At 42.0% G+C, this 25,647-nt stretch overlaps 1 protein-coding gene across 4 annotated transcripts in view; it reads left to right on the forward strand.

Moving 5' to 3' along the window:
* The window catches only part of MLLT10 (MLLT10 histone lysine methyltransferase DOT1L cofactor), a 284,997-nt gene that overhangs the window by 150,487 nt on the left and 108,863 nt on the right, over positions 1–25,647 (forward strand). For all 4 annotated transcript variants that reach the window (XM_074984859.1, XM_074984857.1, XM_074984860.1 and 1 more), the window contains exons 10-11: positions 4,197–4,452; positions 8,681–9,241. In XM_074984859.1, coding sequence (XP_074840960.1) covers positions 4,197–4,452; positions 8,681–9,241 — 817 coding nt within the window. The remainder of the gene's footprint in view (positions 1–4,196; positions 4,453–8,680; positions 9,242–25,647) is intronic.

Genomic DNA, 25,647 nt, shown 5'->3' on the forward strand with positions numbered 1-25,647 from the left:
TTAAGATAAAATAAATCTAGAAATAGGCAAGAGATAGAACAAAAACTAGAAAATTAGGCCAGAGTAGGAAGTGAAAGTAAGTAAAATAAATGAGGGGTTAAAACAATTGTAAAAGGTAAGAAATCAGTGAATGAAAACCTTGAAATACAGAGGAGTTTTTAAAGGAATTGTGTTGAAAAGAGTTAATAAATATTATTAAAATAGGGAAGTTATTTTTATGCTCTACAAACATGTATGGCTATATAGGCTTTGATCTAATGAGTTAATCATTTAAAAAAAGATGATGATGATGGAAGAGGTAAGGGCCATTAATAAACTAATAACCCTGCACCTAACTGGGTTTCATCCCAGTGTACCTTGCCACACTCCTCAAACAAACAAAATAAAAATTCACCAAACATGCATGGAAAATTATTGGAACATTAATACTTTCCTGCCGTTATCCTTATCACTTTGACTGTTTCATTGGATCTCTTTCTCATGCCCTTTTTGTATTTTTTGACCCTTTTATTTTTCAGTAAGCATGTTGGGTCTTGTCGTATAGCTGTCTTTTGTGTATCTCTTCACAGCATAGTTAGGTTTAGTTAGGGTCCCGTGGCATTTCTTAGCTAGAAAAGGCGAATTGGAGCCCAAGAGAGTTGCAAAGCTCTGTAGCTATGGAACCACAGATAAAGTGGCACGGGCCTGCTAGCTGATCTCCCAAAGTGGGCCTGTGGCCTTCTTTGAGAAATACTGAGCCCAATCTAACTCCAAGTACAATAACTCAAAGGTGCTATTTAGGCTAACTGTGACAGTGGAGACAAGACCCATGTGTTTGTCCAGTACAATGGGAATCCCATTCACTTAGTGGCATTTATGAGTGCTGCCTCATATAAATACGTTCAACAGTTTGGAGCAGCTATAGCTAAACAAGTATTTGACAAGTGAGTTTGTCTTTACAGATGAATGCTGTTTGTTTTAACTGTGCTATACCTATGATATATGCCATGTTCTTTGCTAGCATTGTGCGAGTCCTGTACTGCCATCCACTGTAGTTCTGACATTACTTACGGTGACTCAATAATTTGTTAGTTATGCAGATGTCCTTCTCTCACTACTTTTCAGAAACTTCTTCAGCTCTGAACTGAGCCACATTATGGGTTTTAGAGATCCCCACTTTGCTTACATTTATTTACAGTAATTAAAACTTGATTGGCGTAAATTTAACTTTCTTTTCTCCCAGATACAGTGACATAACTTATTGGCTCTTTTGATTCGGGTATATGCAGACTGTTTAATACATTGTTTTTTTGATATACGACTTTTCTGCAATTTGCATCTGAGAATTCTGTTCACTTAATAGTGTTGCATGGTAGAGGTTTTTTAGTCAATAGCACTATGTATTATGGCTTTTATGTGCTATAGGTCAGACAAAAACACAATTGTTAGAATTACAGGTGCATAGCTTTTTTATATTTTGCTGCTTTTTCTGAATCTAGCTAGCTAACATGAAGAAGTGTGATTTTTAGATATGCAGACTTGAGGAGGATTGGAATATTATATAGGGATAAAGTCGGAATACAGAAAAAGTAACAGCTTTAAACTTCTGGGTGACTCTAGTATCTTCTCCATTAAATGTCATTGTGGAACTGACCAAACCTAATTTGATCCTCTAAGTAGGTGTTCATGTTATTTTTCCATTTACAGTACCCTTGCCCTGTTTCCTCCCCCTCCCCCACTTGACACATAAGTGAAGAGTGCCAATGTGTTTTTTTTACATGACTTTTGACCTGTACTAGGTCATGCAGGTCACATGTGAGTGGGATGGAGAGCTTCAGGACCAGCCCAAGCTAATGGAAAAATGATTGAAAAATGAGCTGGGGTGGTTTCCCAATTGACCTGTGCAGCATGCAAAAGGTTCATGTTTCTAAAGTAAGCCATGGAGTTTAACCAACTTGAATCCTATTGGTCAGTGCAAATGGGCTTTTATTTCATACTAAAATAAAATGACACTGGGAGTCAGTTGGTAAACTTGTAGATACTGATTTGGAAAAGTAGTGCCCTGCTCTGTACCATGATTTACATTGTTTGCACTGAACTGTGAAAATTTGGAAAAAAATACAGCTAGAATGGAACAAATTAGCATGAGAATACCTCTTTTCTAAAGATGCTGTTGAGCAAAAAAATAGTTCTTCTGAAATAAAAAGTAAATATTTCTGAATACTAATAACTTTGTGATTAGAAAGGTGGGGTCCATTTTGCTCAGTACAATTTCTTGAGATCTTACATTTTGAGTAGCAGCATCTCCCAACATACGAATTACATTGGCACAGGAAAAAACAGTCAAGTACAGGAGATACTTTATTTAGAATTAACTTTTTTTTTTTAAAGTTTCTGGCTGGTGTGGTTATATTAGTGAAAAACAAGATCATGTTTTATGTCATCTGTATAAAAGCTCAATGTGAAAGATGATAAAATAGTTTTCATAATGTTATAGACCCAATTCAGGAAAGCATCCTTTTAGAGAATAGTTTTAATGGGACTTAAGCACCACATGTATAAATACTTTTCTTAGTAGAGATGGGTATGAAGATATTTAAGCGCTGTCCTGAATTTCAGAGCCTTAGTATTTATTAAATAATCAGAAAGGAAAATATACTGTTTAATATTGATACATAATATTTAAACACAGATCTGTTTGTTTAACCAGTATTTAACATGTTGGCAGTTTTCTACCAATGAGAATGCAAATTAGTGTTTTGTTTAATTATATGTCTGCTCAGTTTAGTAAAAAAACAAACAAACAGAAAACCTCCTGAATAATGCCATTCTTTTTCCTGTATGTTTTCACACAACATATTAAAATTCTTCATTTTCATTAGTTTCTACAGACTTTACAAATATAATGATATTTAATAGCTCCACATTTTTTCATTTTAGCATACATAAACTATATCATCACAGAAAACCTGTTTTTAAAATATCTTTACCAGCAAAAGGACTTAGAACACCTTAATAAAATAATCCCTACAGTATTAACTCATTCATAAAATAACCAGATAAATAACATAAATATAGGTATTGAATGGGAATGTTTGCCATCGATTTCAGTTGTCAGAATTTCAGTTACTGAAATAGTTATAATTGACTGTTTTAACATTTTTCTCAAAAACTGCAGAACCAAGCTTATAGAGTTAATCATGTTGTATTAATACCCAATAATTTCTTCAAAGTAACTTCTATATTTGAATAATCATTATTTAAACATTCTTTATTTTTGCCTCATAAATAAGGCCTTCCTAGAATCACACATTTTGAGCTAGTTTTAGTTTAAGAAATAAGCATTTCTCCTAGTCAGTTTAACTTCATGTCTTAAAGTTTTTTTTAAAAAAAAGACATCTTACACGAGCTTATGGGGAAAGACTGTGTGCATGTGTGTGTAATTTAACAATATTCTAATATGTGTATATATAATATAAAAATATAAAACCTAACTGTCTTTTTTCAGTGTTTCAAAACTCCTTTTTAATGTGCCAAAATTTTTGTTACACATTTGCAGCTGAAAATAGTCTTGATTTTCTGTAAAGTAATCCATATAACACAAAATATTTATTTATATTTTCTGTATCGTTATGCTGTTTTTAGACTATCTTTTAAAGACTTATGTTTAGGTTCATGCACTTTGAGCAGTCTACTAACTGTGTCATGTTTAGTACATATTCAAGGCTGTAGTATTGGTTCCGTAATTGTAAAACTGTAGACTTTCTGATAGTAGAGCATATTTCACAAGCTTGCCAAAATTTCAGGAGTAATAGCAAGTATTTTGATAACTAGTAGTATTACGATTTGCCGTTTTATATAGTGGATACATCAACCCATACATTTCCACTAATTGCTGCAATCTGATGCTTAGTAACTGAACTGACAGCTGGCACTATACCTGATCTGAAAAATTACATATTAGTAACTGACTTTCTGTTCTTTGTTTTATGGTGCTTTTGTAACGTAAAAGGATTAAACATTTCAAATAATTATTTAAAAATGTATACTACTAACTTGTGAAACTAAAAAAGAATGCTAAATATTTAATGTTAGGGTACTCAAATTTTTCTCTCTCTTCCACTCTTTTTTTTGTATTGGTTGATGTACAGTTTTTTGTGGTCTAACTGTCTCTTTTTTTTTTTTAACTTATTTTCTCTTAATTGAAAAAAAATTAGACTTACACAAGCACTAGCAACAATTCTATGCCAGGCTCCTTGAAGCGGTTGGAAGATACCACAGCTCGATTTACAAATGCAAATTTCCAGGAAGTCTCTGCACATACTTCAAGTGGAAGAGATGCTTCAGAGACTAGAGGGTCAGAGAGCAAAGGGAAGAAATCTGCAGGTCACAGCTCAGGTCAGAGGGGAAGAAAGCCTGCTGGTGGAAGGAATCCAGGAACAACTGTGTCAGCTGCTAGTCCTTTTCAGCCAGGTATTAATAATAGCAATAATTCTGCTTCCATGCTGATGCACAAGTAAAGAGAAATCTTTTATACTTAATTTTAAATTTAAAAAGTACTTTACCCATTATCCAGAATAGTGATACAAAAGTTTGGATATTTGAAAACAATAAAAGCTTGTTGCATCTTTTGCTGATCTCTTTTTCTGAAAACAAAGTAAAGTCTCTCTCATTATGTGTTCTATATGTATGTTCTGTTCTTACTGGAAAAAAACAGCTTATTCCCATTGAAGTTTAGTATTCACTTGACATTTCTTTGTGTCAGTTTGTAAACCTGCTGTCACATTTGCTCATTGTGAAGAGTTCGCATACAATTTCCAAACACAGAAAACATTAAAAATAAATATTTAGTAATAGTGATTTTAAGTTGCTGAAATGTAAAAATGAAACTGAGGAAACTTCTGTTTGTATTTTAAGTACTTTAAAAACATTTATAATTTGTGTCCCAAATGATTGTTTTTAAAAGAGGCTGAATCTGGTTTTCGGATTTTTTTGAGTCTATGATGTGCCTTCAAAAATATAAGTACACATTTTCGTTTTTACACCATTCGGATTTATTGGATATATAATTTTTTGAGGATATGTGTATTGTATACACATTTTGGTGATTGGTGCAATTTTATATGTAAATCACACATATCTTACATCTTTCTGACATTCTAAAATGGCTTTCTAGAGCCATTACTGTAATCTTTAAAACAACAGCATCAGAAATACACTGCCCTTCCCTAAAACAAAACAAAAACCAAAACCAGTTGAAAACATGCATTTTATTTCTGGTCTGTTTGGGGGATGGTGTGGTGTGTTTGTCAGGGAGAAGAGTAAGAATCTGTATTAGTTTTTACATTGTTTAACAGATTTTATCATGATTTTTATTAATAATCTGTGGACTATAGGCCCTCATTCATTTTGAGGATGAATTATATTATTCTGAAATTTCCAGTATGATGAGTATCAAGATAATAACAACAGAATATGGGTTAGCTTTTTAAGGTTTCTCTTGTGTGTGAGCATATATCGAGTTTCATCTGCAGATAGCTTTGTGGGGGAGCTTTACTTACATTCTTGAATAAGATTTCAAAATTGATAATTGGACTCTTATTTTTTTTTGTAACGTAAAAGGATTAAACATTTCAAATAATTATTTAAAAATGTATACTACTAACTTGTGAAACTTAAAAAAGAATGTTAAATATTTAATGTTAAGGTACTCAAATGTTTCTCTCTCTTCCACTCTTTTTTTGTATTGGTTGATGTACATTTTTTTGTGGTCTAACTGTCTCTTTTTTTTTTTAACTTATTTTCTCTTAATTGAAAAGAATTATATATATGTTGAAGGAGATAATTTGTTACTTAAAGATGGTAATGTAGAACTTCATTATGCACACGGACGTTATTATTTTTTAAATTTGCTGATATTGTGCAGGTAATTTAAAAACATGAAACAAGTTCAGTCCATAAGATGATACCTTTCGAAGCAGTGACTTTGAATGTACATGACATTGCTTGCTTTTCAAATCAATACTGGGCTGAACCAAATTTGTCTCGAGCAAATAGTGAAGTTGCATCCGTTGACTTTTTTGAGTGAGACATTTTTATTTTACAACTTTGAGAGTGTATTTTGTCATAGATGCCTTGGTAACTAATATTAATGAGCATTTGGTCTGTTTGCTCACAGTCGACACAAAAAGCATCTGTTGACAGAAGTTACTGTCAGAAGGGATTTCCCTGCAAAATTTTGTTGACAGATCGCATCTACATATAAAAGCAGATTGAAAGAGCAAGCCGGTCTGTCGACAGAGAGCACCCAGACTGTCTGGCCCTCTCTCGTCAGAATGGCTGACCAGCAACTCTGCCAAACACTGGGCAAGTGTTTGTTCCCAAGGGGACTGGTAAGACAGCCTGTGAGCAGGCTCTGATCTCAGACTTGCTGTCTGCCTTTGATGGAAGCTCTGCAAAGAGGGCAGTCTGGTGAACTGGAAGCTCTCTGTGTTGACAAAAGGGCCTGGAGCATCTGCATACCTCTTCTGTTGACAGAACACTGTTGAGAAAGGCATTATATCTGAACAGGGATAGGTATAATGTGGCCGGTGGATGTGCCAGGTTTTCTCAACACACTGTTGATAAAGCACATATGCTGTGTAGACACTCCATGGTTTTTTTCCGGCAAAAGCCCAGTTTTAGCGGGAAAAACCGCTTGTTTAGATATGGCCAGTATGTGGTAATTTTTACATGTATATAACATAATATTAAACAAATTAATAAAGGGAAATCTTTCTTTCAAATAAGGTGCTATAAAAGTAGCAGCCTATGTTGTGAAAAATATGTTGGAAATCATTGAAACTTTTACTACCTCTTCTAAAACGTATAACTTCCCTTTGCATTCTTTTGAAAGTGTATACTAAGTGTTTCAATACAGGCCATTGCAAATGTTCTTTTGTAACCAAGTATCTTTTCCTGATGGCAAAAATAGGGATGGATTCACAAACCTTTTCAGACTTGATACCTGTGGGTAGTCTTACTGAAGCTAATAGGACTGTATGCAATAGTAGTGTTTGCAGGACTGAACTCTTGCTATCCAAAAGGTTTGCAGTCAGTTCATCCCTTACCTTTTATTTTTTTAAAACAATGTCTTCATTTTGCATCCTGCATTCTGACATAATCCAAATACTACTGTTTTGTTGTATTGAAATATCAGAAAACATAAGTAATGCTTTGTTTAGATTTTTATTGTATTATGTCTTAAAAATTATAGAGCCCAAAGTGAAAGAAAAGTGAAAGAAACATAGATGCCAAGAATGGCAATAGAGTACTGTTAAGCAGGAAGAGTTTAAAGTATTGTTTTGTACTGTTCTGATCAAGCTACTGAAGGTTTAGTTTTTAAGGTACCTTATTGGTTAGGAACACCAGTTGCTCCTAAAGTGCTCTGTAGTTTAAAAGTATTTAATCCATTAGTTTGATCTTTATACCAGCTGTAAAAACAAAAGTATAGAAGAAAGACAGATGGTGACAGATCAGTATTGATGATGGAAAACATCTTTATGTAGATGCTAATTAAGTGGTAAAAGTGCAGTTGTCTTAGACTCACTGATGTAATGTAAATTGTGTATTTTAAACAGATTATTAATCCGTTTACTATAATTGAGTTCTAATTTTAAAATATAACTTTTCATGAAAAAGAGGTTTACCAGTTTTCCAAACGGTATCAAGTGTCTGTTTCTCTTTACCTACTTTGTGTGTGTAGATACAATATAAAAATTCTAGAATCATAGAAATTCTAAATGTATTCTTCAAATGACATGCATGTAATTATGCCCCATATTCAGTATTTTTCAAAACCTAACTTTAAAAAGATCCAGTGAAAACACATTTGTATTGGGACTTTTTAGGCATTCCTCTGTATAATTGCAGTGAAGTCATTTCAGTATTGTGCTAGTGTATCAGAAGTAAAAAAGTAAGATACCGTGAGTCTCAGTTACGTAAAGGCCTTTATATCCTGAGGTGCGTATCTATCAGAGTATAAGTTAGAGCAGTGTGCTTTAACTTACGCCAGTGTCCAGCATGATGCCAGTATTCAGAGGGCATTAGAAGAAGCTTTCAAGCCATTCTTGTCAATTTTTTGTACATACTTTCTCCTTTCCACCCCATCCCTGTCCCAAGCTCAGGAACGAAGTGACTGAGAATCAAACCCAATTGAGTGAAAAACAAAGAGGCAAGCATGATAAAAATAATGAATTCAAATGAGATGTTTTAAAAATGATAATTTTAAGGTTTGTCAGTGCAATCAGATTTATGGTAAACTAGAGTGCAAATATATCTTACGCTAGATTGCCACCCAGTAATTACTTGTGTGGACCTTGCTTCTGCACATCTGAAATCTTTGCACACTTCATTCTATTCCTGTTTCAAAGTGGAATACGTTAACGTGTTCCAGGCTACACATGTGCAGCAGCAGGTTTCGCACAGACAGTGCTCAGCTATCAAATGCAAGTTTGATATGCAGCCTTTCTTGATATAGTCCAGCTGATCACATAGACCAATCCCTTATGTGGTAAAAGATATGTTTCAAAAGGAACCTCCACCTCCAAATTTTATTTTCTAGAATATTCAGCTTTTTAAGCAATTCTAACAATGATAGAAGCATTTTATTTTTAAAGCAAAAATATCATAATTTAATTCTTGCCTTTCCTTCTTTCTACAGGCTGTTTTTTGGGGACTCCTAGCAGTGTAAAATCATCGTCTGGAAGCTCAGTTCAATCTCCCCAGGATTTTTTGAGTTTTACAGAATCAGATCTGCGAAATGACAGTTACACTCATTCCCAACAGACTTTGTCAACCAAAGATGTACATAAAGGAGAGATGGGAAACCCGGAAGGGAGCGTGAGTTGTTTTACTTCCTTAATCGGTCTCTCAGCCATTGTTTCCCAGTCTAAAAGCTTTGAAAGCTCTCCTGGAGACTTAGGTAATACAAACCTTACTTCAGTAGGATACAAGCGAGTCCAAACTTCTGCACTAGAAGAAGATACTGTAACAGAAAAGAAGCGGAAAGGAAACAAACAAAATAAACATGGGCCTGGTAGGCCCAAGGGAAATAAAAATCAGGAGGGTATTTCCCACCTATCAGTTTCTTCTGCTTCTCCAACATCATCTGTGGCATCTGCTGCAGGAAGCGCAACAAGCTCCAGTGTTCAGAAGTCTCCAACGTTGCTCAGGAATGGAAGTTTACAAAGTCTTAGCGTTGGATCATCTCCAGTTGGTTCAGGTAGGCATTTCAGATTCATTGTTTCGTTATCTCAGAAGATGCGTGATTTCATTTTATAAAGTCAAAATCGTAAACATACATTTTAGTCTAAATATCTTTGTTTCTTTTGAAAAATAGAGAATTGATAAGCACATAATGAGGTTGGTAAGGCTAGCCTTTGGCTACGCACATAGGTGCGTATAACCCTTAAATGCATACATACCTATTTGTATTCAGTATTAACCTAACTGCCCAAGGTTCAGAAACAAAGGTATTAAGTGGTATTTTGAAAGTATATAGGATTTAGCTATAGTAAATTGTATTTTGTTCAGGTTAGAATTTGTTAAATAATAAAAAAACAAACATAAAAAAATCAATCTTAAAATATATCCACCATGCTCTGCAGTTGACAGAAAGCACTCAGTTAATTTCAGTCCACCTGGAAAAAATGTTTTCTAATTTCTTTATGGAAAAAGGACTAGTTTAAATATAGTGTGATCTGCAAAATATATTTAATGAGTCCTTCATCATAATCTGAGCCAATGTGCCTGAGTGACCATCTCTCTTTCTTTATGGCAGCTCTGTTTGACAGGGTTGTTCTTCCTCTGTCTCTGCAGCTAAATGTGAACTGGTCCAGAATAAGGCATTTCTTCTCCAGTAAATGGAGCAATGTTATCAACTATTATGCTCACCAGAATTCTGTTGTCTTTGTGGTCCCCTTATAATGCCTTTCTATTTGGATTACTAAATTTAATCACTTGACATGTCTGTTACACCATGTATTAATTTTGCTATTTTTGACTATTTTGGTTTAACTTTTGTGACTTGCTATATGTGTTGTTGGATACAGTACAGTTTTACATATTTTAATTAAAAATTTGCACAGACTTCAGATGCCTAACAATAGGTAATTCAGCAAATAACTAAAGGAAAACTCAGCCTTTTTCCCCCCACTCCAAATAACGTGTACTTCAAACGTAAAATTTGTCTTTAAAAACTAATTGTAGTACACAAAAAAATTATAATGGATGTTGTATATAGGTTGCCATTTTCCTCCTAACAAGATGGAGGTCATAGAAATTAGGATCAGAAAATGTATTTCTGCACTGAAATTAATGGAAAAATTAGACTCTGGAGAGAAATACTTAATTAGGGTTTTGTTTTCGAGGCAGATATTGCTTTTTATATTTTTTCACTGTGTATAATTTTACTTTATTGATTTGATGTCCAAGAACTTCAGAATTATGTCCTAATTCTGCATCAAGTTCTGCTAGTGCATGCCTCTGCATGTGTTGTGTCCTATTGAGTTTCCAGTGTCATGGTAGTTGTCAGCAAATCCAGATGCCAGATTCTGGTTTTGGATCGTGGTGGATTGGTGTAAATCAAAGTGATGTAAACAACTGATTTAAATCATGATTTAAATTACTCATAAAATTATTGATTTAAATCAAGCTACCAAAACAGCTAAGGCTGATTGCTCAGAATGCACTTGATTTTGGAGTAAGCCTCATGGAAGTTGCTGGCATTTTTGGTTTTTGAGAAAGCAAGTATAGAATGGGGTTCCCTTGGAGAAGCTGAGTTATGCTGAAGTGGAATAGGGAATAGGCATGGTGGTATCATTGTGGTCTTTAGCCATGAAGTTCCAAAATAAGGGACATATGTTATGTCATATAAAATAAGAAAGTGACCATGACAACTGTAGATTTCTCTTACTGCAGCCTTTTGTATTGTACACTTGAGTGATAGATTCTAAACCTAGTTAATTAATTAAACATGCCATAAGGATTAGCTAAACTAAACCTTATTTTCTAGCAACATCCAATGCAGGAAACAGCTTGTGAATTTACCTGTCAAATCACAGTTACACTAAAATGCATGGAGAAGGTCAAATGGTGCGTTGTGAAGTGAATTGAGTTGATCCACTCAGCCATATCCGCAAATTCATTCACATCATTTTCTCCCAATAAGGTGTTTTCCTCATAATGTTTCATTCTTGCAGCTAGACCCTGCATCATCATTTTTCACTGCTTACACTTGACACATTTTCCATTTTTATCCAGGGAATGAATTTTTTCAAAATTTTTAGAGAGGGGGTCTCTCTTGTGTCCAGAAGCCATTACAGTTGTTCTATGCCAAAAATATGGAGGAATATAGGAAGCTCTGTGTCTGCTGAACAACATCTTCCCTCTTTCTTTCCAGCCCACTCCACTGTTTTGTTCTGTTCTGCCTCCATCCTTTCCTGTCTCTAAGGTTATATCTAAACTACGAGATACCAATTTTAAGTCATTTAGCCCGATTGCACCAAGTGCCTGTCTTCACTGTAAATTCCATTAGCTCAATTTATGGTGCAGTAAAATCAACATATTTTTGATATCATAATATCATCATAACCTGATGGGTGTAGCGTTCAGTTTGAATTTAAAATTCCAAATGAAGGGTAGTAAGGAAGTGCCCTGTCTTTAAATTGACTTCATTAGTCTCTAGAGATATCTCCTATGTGCCCCACAATGCCCCACAGTTCTCCGCTCTGGCTTCTTCCGTCTCTGCTGCTCTCAGGTGTGGAGGAATTAAGCAACAGAAATATCGTTTCAATTGGGGACCTGGAAGCCTGTGGTTGTAGGCTCATGAGATGCTGAAAAATCTTTCTTTCTTTCTTTGCTGTTAGCACCTGGGGTCTGTGATTCTGTGTCTACCTCTGCTATGTGCCTTTTTTTCCTGTCCTGCCTGGCGCCAGCCGCTGCCCACCCTTCCCCCCAACATCAAATGGCAGCTAGGCTTTGGGTGGGGGTCTTGCTTTGTATGATGGGATGGGAAACTTCTTTTCAGCTGTTTACATTTTGTCCTCCCCCCCAACACCCCCTTCCTTCCCTCCCTGAGAGGCACCACTTTTTCTGGAACATTCTGTCGCCTGTTCCAAGTGGCAGCTAATCTGTGGGTGAGGTTGTGCTTGGACAAGAAACTTCTTTGAGTGCTTGCTCATGTGCATTCCAATTTGGGTGTGCGCTGGCGCATGCCTAGTTGCTGGAAGCTTTTTGCCTTAGTGGGTAGCTCTAGGGTTGGTGCGGCACTCCCTGGAGTGGCGCTCGTATGGCTGCCCATATATTCACTGCCTGCCCTGCCACCCCCCCCGCCATCTTCGTTCCTTCTCACTGTGCTGTCAGTTGCTGGAGCTCCCTCATTGTTGAGTGTTCACTGGTAGCCTTTATTATTAAATTAGTTGATAGTTAGTGAAAACAGTTGTAAATAGTTTAGACACTTGTCTTTCATCTGTAAATAGTTCCACTTAGCACTTAGTGAGCCGAGGTGGGACTTTAACTCCCCCCTTGGTGCCTCAGCGCCAGGGGGTGCCTGGCTCCCTGTGGTTTAAAATCTGCTCAGATGTGGCAAACAAATGCCCAAAAGTGACCTACATAGGGCTTGCCTGAGTTGCCTTGGTGAAGCCCACCTCTGAGAATGCTGCTCTATTTGCAAGGCCTTCAGGCCTAGGACTTTGAAAGACAGAGCTCAACGGCTGATGGTACTACTAATAGAACCAGCCTTGTGCCTGGACATTTCCCTGGCAGGAGCTCAGAGCACTGCATCATCAGTGCAGAGCGCTCTGGCACCGTCGATGCTGGCAGAAAGCTCCCAGCACCGAGAGCAGGAGTTGGTACCTAGTTCCTCCTGGCGCCATAAGAGTCAGTCCCCGGTGCCTCGCAAGAAGAAGAGGTGGGGCTGGAGTCGATCCCAAGAGATGGGGAAGCAACTGCAATCCTTGGGAGACTCCGCCAGATTGCACTGTGACCGTATGAAGTTCAGGCATTGACTCCAGGACGAGGCAGAAGCCCATGCTCTCTCAGACTGCCCTCGATGCTGGAGGCCTTTAGTGCAGCACGATGCTGCTGCAGACAACGCATTGGGTGCCTTCATCGCTCCAGATACAGGTGTCTTAACAGGCTCTAGGGTCCCCGGCACGGTTCCTGATGCCAATGAGGCCCCCGCAAATGGTCGCCTCCCTTGATGTCTCTCAGCAGACGGTGCAGGGCATGTAGGAACCAAGAGGCACCACGGGACCCTCAGCACTGCCATGGTCATCGGCATCAGAGTCCACATCGGAGTCAGACTCTTTTTACTCCAGCTCAGCGCGGAGCGGGAGTACAAGATCATCCTGCCGCAGTAGGTATTGACACCATCCCCAACGCCCCTTGGAAGGTGAGTGGCAAATGCCTCCCCAAGGTGCCCCACAATGGCCTTTCTGGACTCCATAGGTGATCCATGAGGTACAGGGACAGGCTGTGGGACTCCAGACTAGGGCGCTCAGCACTTCCCACGTGAGAGAGCAGGTGGAGTCATCAACACCGGCACCGATGACGGTGCCGACACTGGCACTGGTGCAGTTGGCACCGACCCAAATGTGGGCACAGCCCCTGCAGGCACTGGGACCTGTGGTGCAGTGGGCACTGGCACTGACAGAACCGGTGCTGTCCCAGGTGCAGAGTCGCCCCATCATTACAGCACCGTACCATAGGCCACTGGGGGCCCTTCACCCCAGGCACCGAGCACTGCACCGCAAAAAACGGTGCCGGAGACTCAAATAGGGATGTCTGAACACCCTGCACTGATGGGCTTGGAGGGCATGATGTCCTCGTCCTCCCCAGATGGGGCGTTGGCTGGATTCTCTGCATTCCCAGTAATGGAGGAGTGTACCAGCAGTTATTGAGAAGTGTGGCTCAGAGTCTGGGGGTGCAGGCAGAAGAGGTCAGGGACGAAGAAGACACTGTTAAAAACATTCTCTCCACATCTGGACCCAGCAAGGTGGCATTGCCCATTATAAAGACAACTGCCAACACAGCAAAGACAGCATGGCAGACCCCAACCTCAGCCTTACCCACGGCTAGAAAAAATGAGCACCGGTATTTTGTCCCAGGCCAGGGCAATGAACACCTGTTCACCCACCCTCCCCGTGACTCTCTGGTTGTGGATGCTGTGAACAACAGGGAGAGGCAGGGGACCCAGGGGACCTCCGCTAAAAACAGAGGCCAAACGCTTAGACCTGTATGGTAGGAAAGTATATTCTACAGGTGGCCTCCAGTTGAGAATTGCTAACCAGCAAGCCGTGGTTAGCAGGTATGCGTATAATATCATCAGCTCCCTGGACCGTTTCACTGAGCTGCTTCTGCCAGTGACCAAGTCAGACTTTACGGCCCTGGTGGAGGAGCAGAGACTCATATCTAGAGTGGCATGACAGGCTGCGCTAGATGCAGCGTTTGCGGCCACCAGGGTCAAGGCCTCGGACATAGCCATGAGAAGGGGGGCATGGCTTCAGGTCTTGGGAATCTCGCAGGAAGTGCAGCAGTCCATACAAGGACCTCCCCTTTTGAGAGCCCCTCCCTGTTTTCAGAAAAGACTAATAAGAGGCTTCATAGTATGAAGGACTCATCAATCACCCTATGCTCGCTGGGTCTTTATACACGGGCGACCCAGAGGAGACTCTTTACTCCGAGACCCCGGTTCAGACAGTTTCCACAACAACGGAATGGGAACAGGAGAAGGGGCCACCGTAATAGGAGACATCAGGGCCACCAGAAACAGGAGCAGAGCCACCAGAAACCCCCACCGGGGTCTAAACACCAGTTTTGATGGGGCGGTCGGGAGCGACACACCAGCCACCCCCACAGTTCGACCTCAATATTTATTTTCATCCCGCCTATCGCCATTCTACCATGCATGTTGTTTGTGAGCGCCCAACTAGATGCAGAGCAAGCCAGGGCCTTTAGGCCCCAGAAAAGGGTCCAAGCCATGGTGTCTTGCATCCAAGGCCTAATCAGGTTCCCAACCACAACAGCCAGGGGATACCTCAGACTGTTGAGCCACATGGCGGCATGCACGTTTGTAGTCCAGCATGCCAGGTTGTAAATGTGCCCCTTCCAGGTGTGGCTTGCCGCAGTATACAGACCTGTCAGGGACAATATAGACAAGTTAGTGACAGTCCCCCCCCAAGAGTGTTAACAACATTACACTGGTGGTGAGAGGCTGCATGGGAATGCCCTTCAATCCCCCGCAACCCTCCCTCTCCCTGGTCACAGACGCCTTGGACCTGGGCTGGGGAGCACACTTGGGGGACCTCCAGACTTGGGTCCTGTGGAGCAAGACAGACACTCAGCTGCACATAAACATGCGGGAGCTCAGAGTGGTTCGGCTGGCGTGCAAAGTGTTTCAGAGCGAACTGAAGGGGCAGTGTGTTGCAGTCAGCATAGACAATACTATGGCAATGTACTATATAAACAAACAAGGGGGTGCACGCTCATCACCCCTGTGTCTCGAGGTCCTTGTGCTCTGGGACTTCTGCATCCAGCACCAGATTCTCCTGAGGGCGTTCTACCTGCCTGGGGCTCACAACTCGCTAGCGGACCGTCTCAGCAGGTCCTTTGTGGACCATGATTGGTCCCAACACATGGAAGTACTGAGTTCAATTTTCCAGAGGTGGGGATGTCCCCATGTAGACCTCTTCACCACTCATCTCAACGCAAAGTGCAGGACATTCTGCTCTTACCAGAACCGAAGCCCGGACTCTTGGGCAAACACCTTCAGCATTTGTTGGTTGGGACCCTTACTTCACCGATAGTGCTCATCCACTGAACACTACTGAAAATTTGGTTGGACTGAGCATCAGTTATCCTGGTGGCCCCAGCTTGGGCTCGGCAGCACCAGTACTCGACCCTCTTGGAGATGTCCATTCGCAACCTGGAGGTGCTTACGTTACGCCTGGATCTGCTGACACAAGAGGAGGGGAGACTGCAATACCCCAATCTCCAGACACTGCATCTCACAGCATGTAGGCTCCATGGCTGAGACTGATCGAGCTGGCCTTCTCTGAACCTGTCAGGGATGTATTGTTAAACAGCAAGAAGCCCTCTACAAGGGTAACACATGTAGCCAAATGGAAGAGGTTTACCATATGGGCCACTCAAAGGGGGTTATCGCCGGTGGAGGCCCCAATACCTCGTGTCCTAGACTACTTACTGGCTCTCAGCCAGACAGGGCTGTCACTATCCTCCCTGAAAGTGCACTTGGCAGTTATTTTAGTGTTTCACTTGGGGCCCGGGATGTCATCAGTCTTCTCAGAGCCGGTGCTGAAAAGGTTCATGAAGGGAATGGAAAGGGTCAATCCACAGGTTCGGGCCCCCCTGCCAACATGGGACCTTAATTTGGTATTGTCTAAACTTATGGATCCCCCATTTGAACCCCTCGCCACCTGTTCCATGTTATTCCTTAGTTACAAGACAGTATTCCTGCTGGCCATTACCTCAGCCAGAAGGGTGTCAGAGCTCAGGGCCCTGAAGGTGGACCCCCTTTATACTGTGTTCCACAAAGATAAGGTCAGGCTGAGACCCCACCTGATGTTTCTGCCTAAGGTGGTCTCCCCCTTCCACATTAACCAAGACCTCACCTTACCAGTGTTCTATGCAAAGCTCCATGCCTCCCCTAGGGAGCAGAGCTTGCACACTTTGGATGTCCAGAGGGCACTGGCCTTCTATATGGACAGGACCAAACCCTTCCGGAAGTCACAACAGTTGTTTGTTGCAGTGGCAGACAGGATGAAGGGGCACCCAGTCTCCTCGCAGTGGATCTCCTCCTGGATAGTGGCCTGTATCAGAGAGTGCTACAAACTGGAGGGAGTTCCCCCTCCCCTGATCAGGACTCACTCCACCAGGGCACAGGCATCCTCTGCGGCATACTTGGCCAGGGTCCCTATCCAGGACATCTGCAGGGTGGCCACTTGATCCTCCATTCACATGTTCTCAGTGCATTACCCAGTAACACCGCACGCACAGGAAGATACTGCAGTGGGCAGGGCTGTCCTGCACTCTTTCTGGGGCTCTGACCCCACCTCCTATACATTGGCTTTCATTCACCCAAATTGGAATGCACATGAGCAATCACTCGAAGAAGAAAAGACAGTTACTTGTTCTGTAACTGGTGTTTCTCAAGCTGTGTTGCTGATGTCCATTCCAAAACCCTCCCGCCTTCCCCTCTGTCAGACTAGTCGGAAAGAAGGAACTGAGCGGTGCGGCGGGTCAGGTGGTGCATACATGGGCAGCCATACCAGCACCACTCGAGGGCGTGCCGCACTGACACTAGGGCTACTGGCTAGGGCAAAAAGCTTCCAGCAACTGGGCATGCACCGGTGCATACCCAAATTGGAATGGACATCAGCAACACATCTTGAAGAGCACCAGTTACAGAACAAGTAACTGTCTTATTTTTTCAGCCATTTACATTTTGTCCTGACCCGCACATCCTCTCCCTTTCCTCCTCCCGGAGGTGCCATGCACTCTTGGAACTTTCCTGAGCCCAGTCGCATCAAGTGGCTTGACCCTTAGTCAATAAAAGGACATGCCATGCAAAGTGCCAGGCAGGTTGCTCATGATGAGCATCCTGTAGCTGGCTGAGGGAAGTCTCCTTCGACGGCTAGGATACTGAGGGGCTGTCTGCTGTTCAGGGGTCTTTTATCCACCTAGGGGAAATCTCCCTGCGTGGTCATGATTTAAGGGGGCTGGCTGTAGTTGGGGTCATGGTGTCTACCATGGTCATGAGGCATGCATCCTGGCTTCAGCCCTTCTGGGGTCCCCAACGACCTGCAACAGAAAGTAGAAGTCCACCCCCACTTTGAGAAGCAGCATTTGTTTGCCAAGAAAACTGACAAGGTCCTTCACGCTATGGAGGATTTCTGCACCATGCTGTGCACACTGAGCATGTACCCTCCCCGCATTCAAGTGGGCCTGCTACTCTTCCTGTCAGAGACCACGTGAGCAGTTCCAACAGCAACCACAATGTTTTGAACCTCACCAATGGCACAGGTCCCAGCAAGGAAGACCTAATAGGCAACAGCAACAACAATCTGTGGCATCCCACCCTCAACAACCCAAACAACAGTTTTGAGGGTGTGGTTGATAGTTTGAGAGAGCTTTCTATTCCAGTTGTGTCACAGTATGGGCAATATCTGTTCTACAACCATAATTTCCCCTTTTTCCATCACTGGGATGCTATTACTTTGGATAGGTGGGTCCTGGAACTAGTGGCCTGGGGATACTGTAACCCATTTTCCTCTTGGTTTTAATCGGCACATCAGTCAGGAGAGCTGGGGAGCTTGCCTCTCTCATGGCTAAACCTCCTTATACAGTGTTTACCAAGGATAGGGTCACTCGTCCCCATCATCCTAATTTTTTTCCTAAGGCTCCCTCTCAATTTCACATCAATGAACCTGTCCACCTACTTTTTAGTTTTTCCTGAAGTCGTATTCCAATTCTGTGCATGCGGCCTGGCACGCTTTGGACGTTCAGTGGGCGTTGGCTTTCTACATCTACAGTACAAGGCCTTGGGACAAGTCTCCTAGGCTCTCCTTAATCCTTTGCGGAACAGTCCAACGGTCTGCCCATTTCATCTCAACAGTTGTCCAAGTGGATCTCCACCTGTATTCACACTTACTATGCACTTCACTGGAGGGAGCTTCCAGGTGCTGTCATTGCCCCTTCTACCCAGGCCGTGTCTTCCACTACCACCTTTCTCAAGAACATACCCCTTATGGGCAGATACAAGGTTGTGCCATGGTCTTCCAGCAACACATTTGCACAGCACTACACTCTTTCATCTTTTATTGCGTCCTCTATCAAGTGGGACAAGCAGTTCTGTTGAATGTAATCATTACTGGGCTCCAAACCCACCTCCAAAGTGCAACTCCTGCTTTATAGTCACCCAGAATGGTGCACCCACGAGGACACTACTTGAAGAAGAGGAAGCTACTCACCTTGTGCCGTAACGATGGTTCTTTGAGATGTGTGTGCCTGTGGGTACTCCACTTCCCTCCTTCCTTCCCCTGCTTTGGAATATCGTGCTAGGGTATTTGCTAGGGTAGAGAAGGACTGAGGGGTCCACGCCAGATAGCACAAGGAGGTGATACTGTGCATGTGTGGCATGGGAAACCATGACTATAGACGAATCTCTGAGCACTAGCATGAGAAAGCACCAACACCCAGAGTGGAGCACTCACAGTGACACACATATTGAAGAACTGTTGTTACTGCACAAGGTGAGTAACTTACTCCGTTCCTGATCTGTGAGCTTGCTGCTGGATATCTCAGAGATCTTGCCGATAATATCACCTCATATGTCCAACTATGTTGAAACTGTAAAGTAGCCACTAAAAATAACTCCAAATAACTGTACATACCTAGACATGTCACTGTTGGAAAATCTATTACCTTAGGCCTCCTAAGTCTATCAGTTGAAAAGCTGAAGAACTATTTCTTCTTCTCTTGATCTCTGAGAAAAATAAATCCTTTGAGTAATTGCATACATCCATTTCACTGTGGGTATTAATGTACTTAATGCATAGTTGTTGGCAGTTTTTCTCAAAGTGGTACCTGTCGTGCTTTCATGTTGCTGCACAGTTGACCAGGCTGGCAGCAGTCGCATATGAACTATAAGAATTCAGAGAGTGATGAATTTCACAGTTAAAAAAAATTATTGCACGCACATATGATAATAGTTTAAAAACCAAATTTAAATTAAATAGGTAACAATTAGACAGCAAATCAAAAGTAATGTGTAGCTTGAATGGTTAATGGTCTAATTTTCATCCCAATTTAACACCCTAATTCTTACTCTAATTAAGTACATATACACTCATAAACCCATTCACACACATACTCACTTACCCTTTTAGGGTGACCAGACCCCAGGGAAAGGTTGGTTGAGGTGAGAGTCTTACGTGCATGTCACCCCATTATGCTGAATTGATGGACTCTGATTTGTGTGGCAAATTGATGTCATTTATCTTCTTGGTGGGAGGCAGTGATGTTCAGTTCATTGGTTGTACCCCTCAGTCCGGGTGGGGCGCTGCTCAGTTCATGGGTCATATCCCTCAATCCAGGTGGGTGCTTGTCCATGACCAATTTTGGAACATCCTGCTTACATCACCCCAATTCTGCCTGCCTCAATCATGAGTGATGAACAACAGTGTGACCTTGGTATTTTTCTTCCATGTTAACTTTTTTCTGGGAACTTACCTTCTTTTGTGTAATTCTGCTTTTCTCAGCACACACAGTTTTGTTCTCAGTGTAGTAAACAAGTTCATAATCCAGTGGGGCACTGGCTGATGGCCTCTCTTCAGCCAACTTACCATCAATTTCACTCATGCTAATAATCATTTACACTACTCACTCATGCTAACTACTCATAATCCATGACATACCCATCTGGGTAGTGCGAATGTTCCATGGTGCCTCACATCACTGCATGCAGACATACAGTAAACTCTTTAATATCCAGCAGCTCCGGGAGGTTTCTGAATAGTCAAATATTTGGGGTAACAAAGAGCAGCTGAGGAGAGGCACAGGCAGGGATCAATGCCACTCTCACATAGTTCATCCCCCACCCCCCCATCGCCGCTTCATACTCCAATGCTGCCCCTACCTTGGTGGGGACAGCGTGGAGCTGCTTGAAGATGATGATGGAGGGCGCACACAGGCAGCACAGAGGGACACAGCGCAGGTGCTGAGCGGGCCGGCCCGAAGGGACGGGGTGTTGCTCTTGCACTCTGTAACACTCAAACCCCAGTCATGATGCCATTTCTCTGCACTCCCACCTGGTGTCTGCTGCCCAGAGCTACTCAGCTGTGAGTTATGCCGGTTATTTGAATGTTCTGGTTACTCAAATATTGGATTAAAAAGAGTTTACTGTAAAATGCCATACTGCCCTCAACCTTCCTCCACTTTTTTGTACTACCAGTTGACAGTCATTGTTAGAGATGCAGGCGTTGTTTCTTTGTATCTCCATCCCTTAGTGTCAATAGTACCTGTAGTATTAGCTTTTAGTCTTGTATAGTGTCTCTAAAAAATTAGTTATAGGATTAAGAAAAATACTGTATTTTTAGAGTAGAATCAGTAGTACCTGGTTGTGTACTAGACTAATCGTCCGTTTTCCTGTCTTCAAGACCTGTTGTTTATATAATAAATCCACACTAATGAGTGACCTACACCCCAGCTGCTGCAAATGTTTAGGAGAGTTGTGCTTGCTTGCTTGCTTGGACTGAGCCATCGATTGACAGATCTCATCTTCTATGATGCTGTTGGTGAGTGACTAAACCAGTCCTTTATCAGCAGAGCTAATTACACATCACATATAAAACCGCCAACTGCAGGTGTTGTACGTTCTTTTTGGATCCTGTGCTTTTCCTGTAGTGCTAGATAAACAGACTCTCAAAGCAATTAAGATCCTCTACAGTGGTTTGCTGCTAGGACAATCTGTCCTGATCTGGAGTTTCCAGATCATTGGGAGATATGCTGCATGACTTCATGTTGGCCTTTGAGATGTCTTTATAACGCTTACACTGATCATTGATAGAGCACTTTCCATGAGCAAGCTAGTCATAGAATACCATCTTTGATATCCGTGATAACATGACCACTCCAGTGAAATTGTTTGTTCATAAGCATTGCTTCCCTGCCCATGACACCGCATAGTTTAAGAACCTTCGTGTTAAGAATTTTGTCCCACCAGTTCACGTGGGCAGTCTTCCTCAGACAGCACATATGGAACTGATCAATTTTCAGAACAGGCGGCGATATATTTTCCATGCCTCCGAGCCATACAACACAATATTCAGGACAACTACCTGATAAACTCTTACCTCGATATGGTTATTCCATAGGTATTTGATCAATTTTCCAAAGGCAGTGCTGGCTTTGGGCTAATTGAGTAGATACATCACGATCCATATTTATGCTAGAGGACAGTACACTTCCGAGTTAGCAGAATTTGTCAACAGTCTTAAGGACTGTACCAGCAGAGTGTTGTGCTTTTTCCAAACAGGCGGAGGTATAACTTCTGTTTTCTGGATGCTCACTGCGAGTCCAAAGTGGTGAGCAGAAGTAACAAAGTGATCAAAAAGCTCCTGTGCATCCTTCACAGAATGAGCCAACAATGGACGCACATCAGTAAGCAAAAAGTTATGGGTAGTTGCAGTAACCACATTAGTGTGAGCCTGAAGTCTCCGGAGATTGAACTGCCATCTGTTCATAACTGAATAGTTGTGCCCAATGGGCAGTCATTAAAAGCAACTAACAGCATCACTGAAAAGTAGAAGTTGAACAGGAGAGGAGCAGGGACACGTCCTTGTTTTGCACTGTTTGATATTTCAAATGGAAAGGTGCCTGCAAGTGACAAATGTCATGTTTGTTGAGGGTTCAAATTCCATGGAAGAAGGACAGATTGCCGCCTTCAAGTACCTTCTCATGGGTTATATGCTTCATTTGCCATTAGAATCCTCCCACTCAGAATTGGTATGGAGCTCATCTGAATAAGTTAAAAGTGTTCTGTCTCTTCTGACAGAGTCTTTTCAGACAGATCTGCCTTACTTATGCCTAACAAAAGACTGTGTGAGTCTCCTAAGGAATCTGTACAGAGACCCTCTCAGAGGATGGCATTGAGTGTTCACAAGGACTCAGGGGAATGCTCAAAAAATTCTGCCCACAGGAACAGTCTGTGGGCCAGGAGGTGCTGACAGCTGCAGTCTGTGGGCCAGGAGGGGCTGACAGCTGCAGTCTGTGGGCCAGGAGGGGCTGACAGCTGCAGAACAAGGAATTGTCCAGGATCGGCACACACCTTGGTATTGCTGAGTCAGGAGCCCTTTCCAGTGCTGTCAACACCTAAGGTTTTTCAAGACAGCCAGTGCATTGCTTAACTTGTTGGTATCAACTTTTTCCATGATTCATGAGTGTTGTATGTATCTGTTTTGGAACCACATGATCCTGTGGTCCCTGCTTTAGTCTAAGAGCACCATTCAGTACCTGCCATTTCTATTCTTTTGGTACCTCTGCATAGGATTGTGTCTAGAGGCAAACCAGGAATGATTTCACCAGTGCCCCCTTCTTCAGTCAGAACCTTTCTCCCTGGATAATGAGGGATTCATCTTCTTCATGTTTAGAGAAAGTGGACTCCTTATCAGACTTGGAAGTCAGATTCTTTTGTGTTGTGACTTGTCCATCTCTTCCAATTTGTAAGGATAAGATTGACCTCATCTGGCCTTCCTGCCAAAGGTGGTGTCTTCCTCTCTTATGAACCAAGACAGGACTGCTGGGGAGAGGTATGTGCACACGTTGAACATCCATTGGACTTTGGCCTTTTACTTGGAATGTACCAAGTCTTTGTGTAAATTGACTCAGCTCTTCATTGCTAGAGCAGATAGAATGATGGGCCTGTTTCCTCTTGGAGGATTTCCAACTGGATCACCTTTTGCATAAAGACCTTTTATGAATGGGCAAAGGTCCCACTGACACCAATTGTCAGAGCACATTCAGCTAGAGAGCAGGTGTCTTTGGCATGATTTCTGGCACACATCCAAAGCCAGGAGATGTGTAGGGATGGGGCATGTTCCACTGTTTACATCTGCAGGCCAGAGAAAATACTGGGTTTGTCAGAGCTGTGTCTCAGTCTATGCAGCTGTGAACTCCTACCTGCCTCCAGGGGTACCTCTTGGAGTCACCTAATGTGAAATGGATATAAGCAAGCACTTGGAGAAGAAAAGACCTGTTCCGTAACAGGTGTTCGTTGGGATGTGTTTCTCATGTCCATTCTATTACCCATTCTTCTTTCCCCTGTTGGAGTCTCTAGCAAGAAGGTGTGGGAAGCTGGTGGTGCCACTTTACTCCACCCTGCGGGCACCACGTCAGTGGGCACCAGAGCTGGTCCCCTATGGATACTGCTGGGAGAATAACTTCCAGCACTGGTGCATTGGTGAGCACCCACACCTAATGCAGAATGGACATGAGCACACATCTCAAAGAGCACCAGTAATGGAACAGGTAAGCGTCTTTTCTTTTCTTGATACTGGGATTGGTACTGTGCAGGCAGAGCATAGTGCTAAGAGTTCCCTTGTAAAGAAATTGAGGAGGGACCTCCTCAACCACCGTTAGCATCTTCTTCATTGTCTCCTGGTGGCTGTATGTACCTCTCCCCCCAGTCGCCATTGATTTTTGAGTTCATCAGGATTTGTTGATGAGGGCAGCTGCAGCTCTAGGTATCTAGCGAGGAGATATACAAGAAGGGTCACACAGTCTTATGTACATTTTTGCCTCTGCAGGGCCACCTAAGGTAGTTCTCCTTATGAATGAGGTTATCCTGGAACACGTCAAGATTTTTGACAGGCCCCTTTGCTTTACTTTCTACTCCCAAAAGGATGGAGAAGAAGTGATATTATGTCCATTCATAGGGATTTGAAGACTTCTACAACTTTCCAGCTCCTTGGTGGTCACCCTCTCCAGTGAAAAGGAGAGCAAAGGACAGCAAGCATCTTCTTCAAAAAGGAAAGAAAGCAAAAAGGAAAAAAAAATCTTGAATTTTTTTGACAAGTAACTTTTTATTTCACAGGTTTATAGCTCAGGATCACGAACCAGCAAGCTTGCTGATTTGTTGTGATTTTGGCCTGTTTGTTAAGGGATGATGTCACTGCTCACAATTGTATGTGACCTTTGGCAACTGCCAGTAGCGAACGTCCCAACAGCCATAGACAGGGTGCTAGCTGGGGAGTTTTCTGAGTTACTACAAAGAAGAATTCTTTCTGAGGAGTCTGCCTGGAGGATCTTGCCTAGGTCAGATAGTCGGAGACCATGGGGTGGTTTGTTTGGTTTTTTATATATATATATATATATATATATATATATATATATATATATATATACACACACACACAAACAAAATTTTTTATTTTGTTTATAATTTTTGTTTATAATTTTTATTTTGTTTATAAAACTTTTTTTTATTTTTAAGTTCCTCAGCAGCATGGAGCTTGGGTCACTTGCAGGTTTAAAGTTGCGCAAATTCTCTAAATTGAAGTTTTTAAACCATGATTTAGGGGCTTCAGTATTTCAGCCACAGGTTAGGGTCTGTTACAAGAGAGGTTGCATGGGGATCTATGGCCAGCAATGTGCTGCAGGTCAGACCAGATGATCATGATGGTCACTTCTGACCTTAAAGTCTGAATCTGTAACATTCTGAAAAGGACAAGCTTCCTGATGAGACAAAACAAAAGTTGTCTGCTTTGTAGAAAGAAGGCAAATTATTTGCCTGAATTATACTGCTGGCAAGGCTGAGTGTGGCGGATTCTGGAGCTTAGGCTATGACGTCCATCATCATGATGCGATGCTCATATTGGCTGCAAGCATCAGGCCTCCCCCGGGAGGCATAATGAACAATTGATGACCTCCCATGTGAAGGCCCCTGTTTTCCAGTAGAACTGATGAGAGGTTCTGAAAATCTGTACACTGATGGTAAAAAGAAATGTGTTTCACCCAGTGATATCAGCCATTCCCAGCAGTTTCAGGTATTCTTGCTGCTTCTTGTCTAAAATCAGGTTGGGGTTACAAGACAGGCCCTCCTCCTCCACTACC

Source organism: Carettochelys insculpta, chromosome 2 (genome assembly GCF_033958435.1).
Source record: "Carettochelys insculpta isolate YL-2023 chromosome 2, ASM3395843v1, whole genome shotgun sequence".
Taxonomy (NCBI): domain Eukaryota; kingdom Metazoa; phylum Chordata; order Testudines; family Carettochelyidae; genus Carettochelys; species Carettochelys insculpta.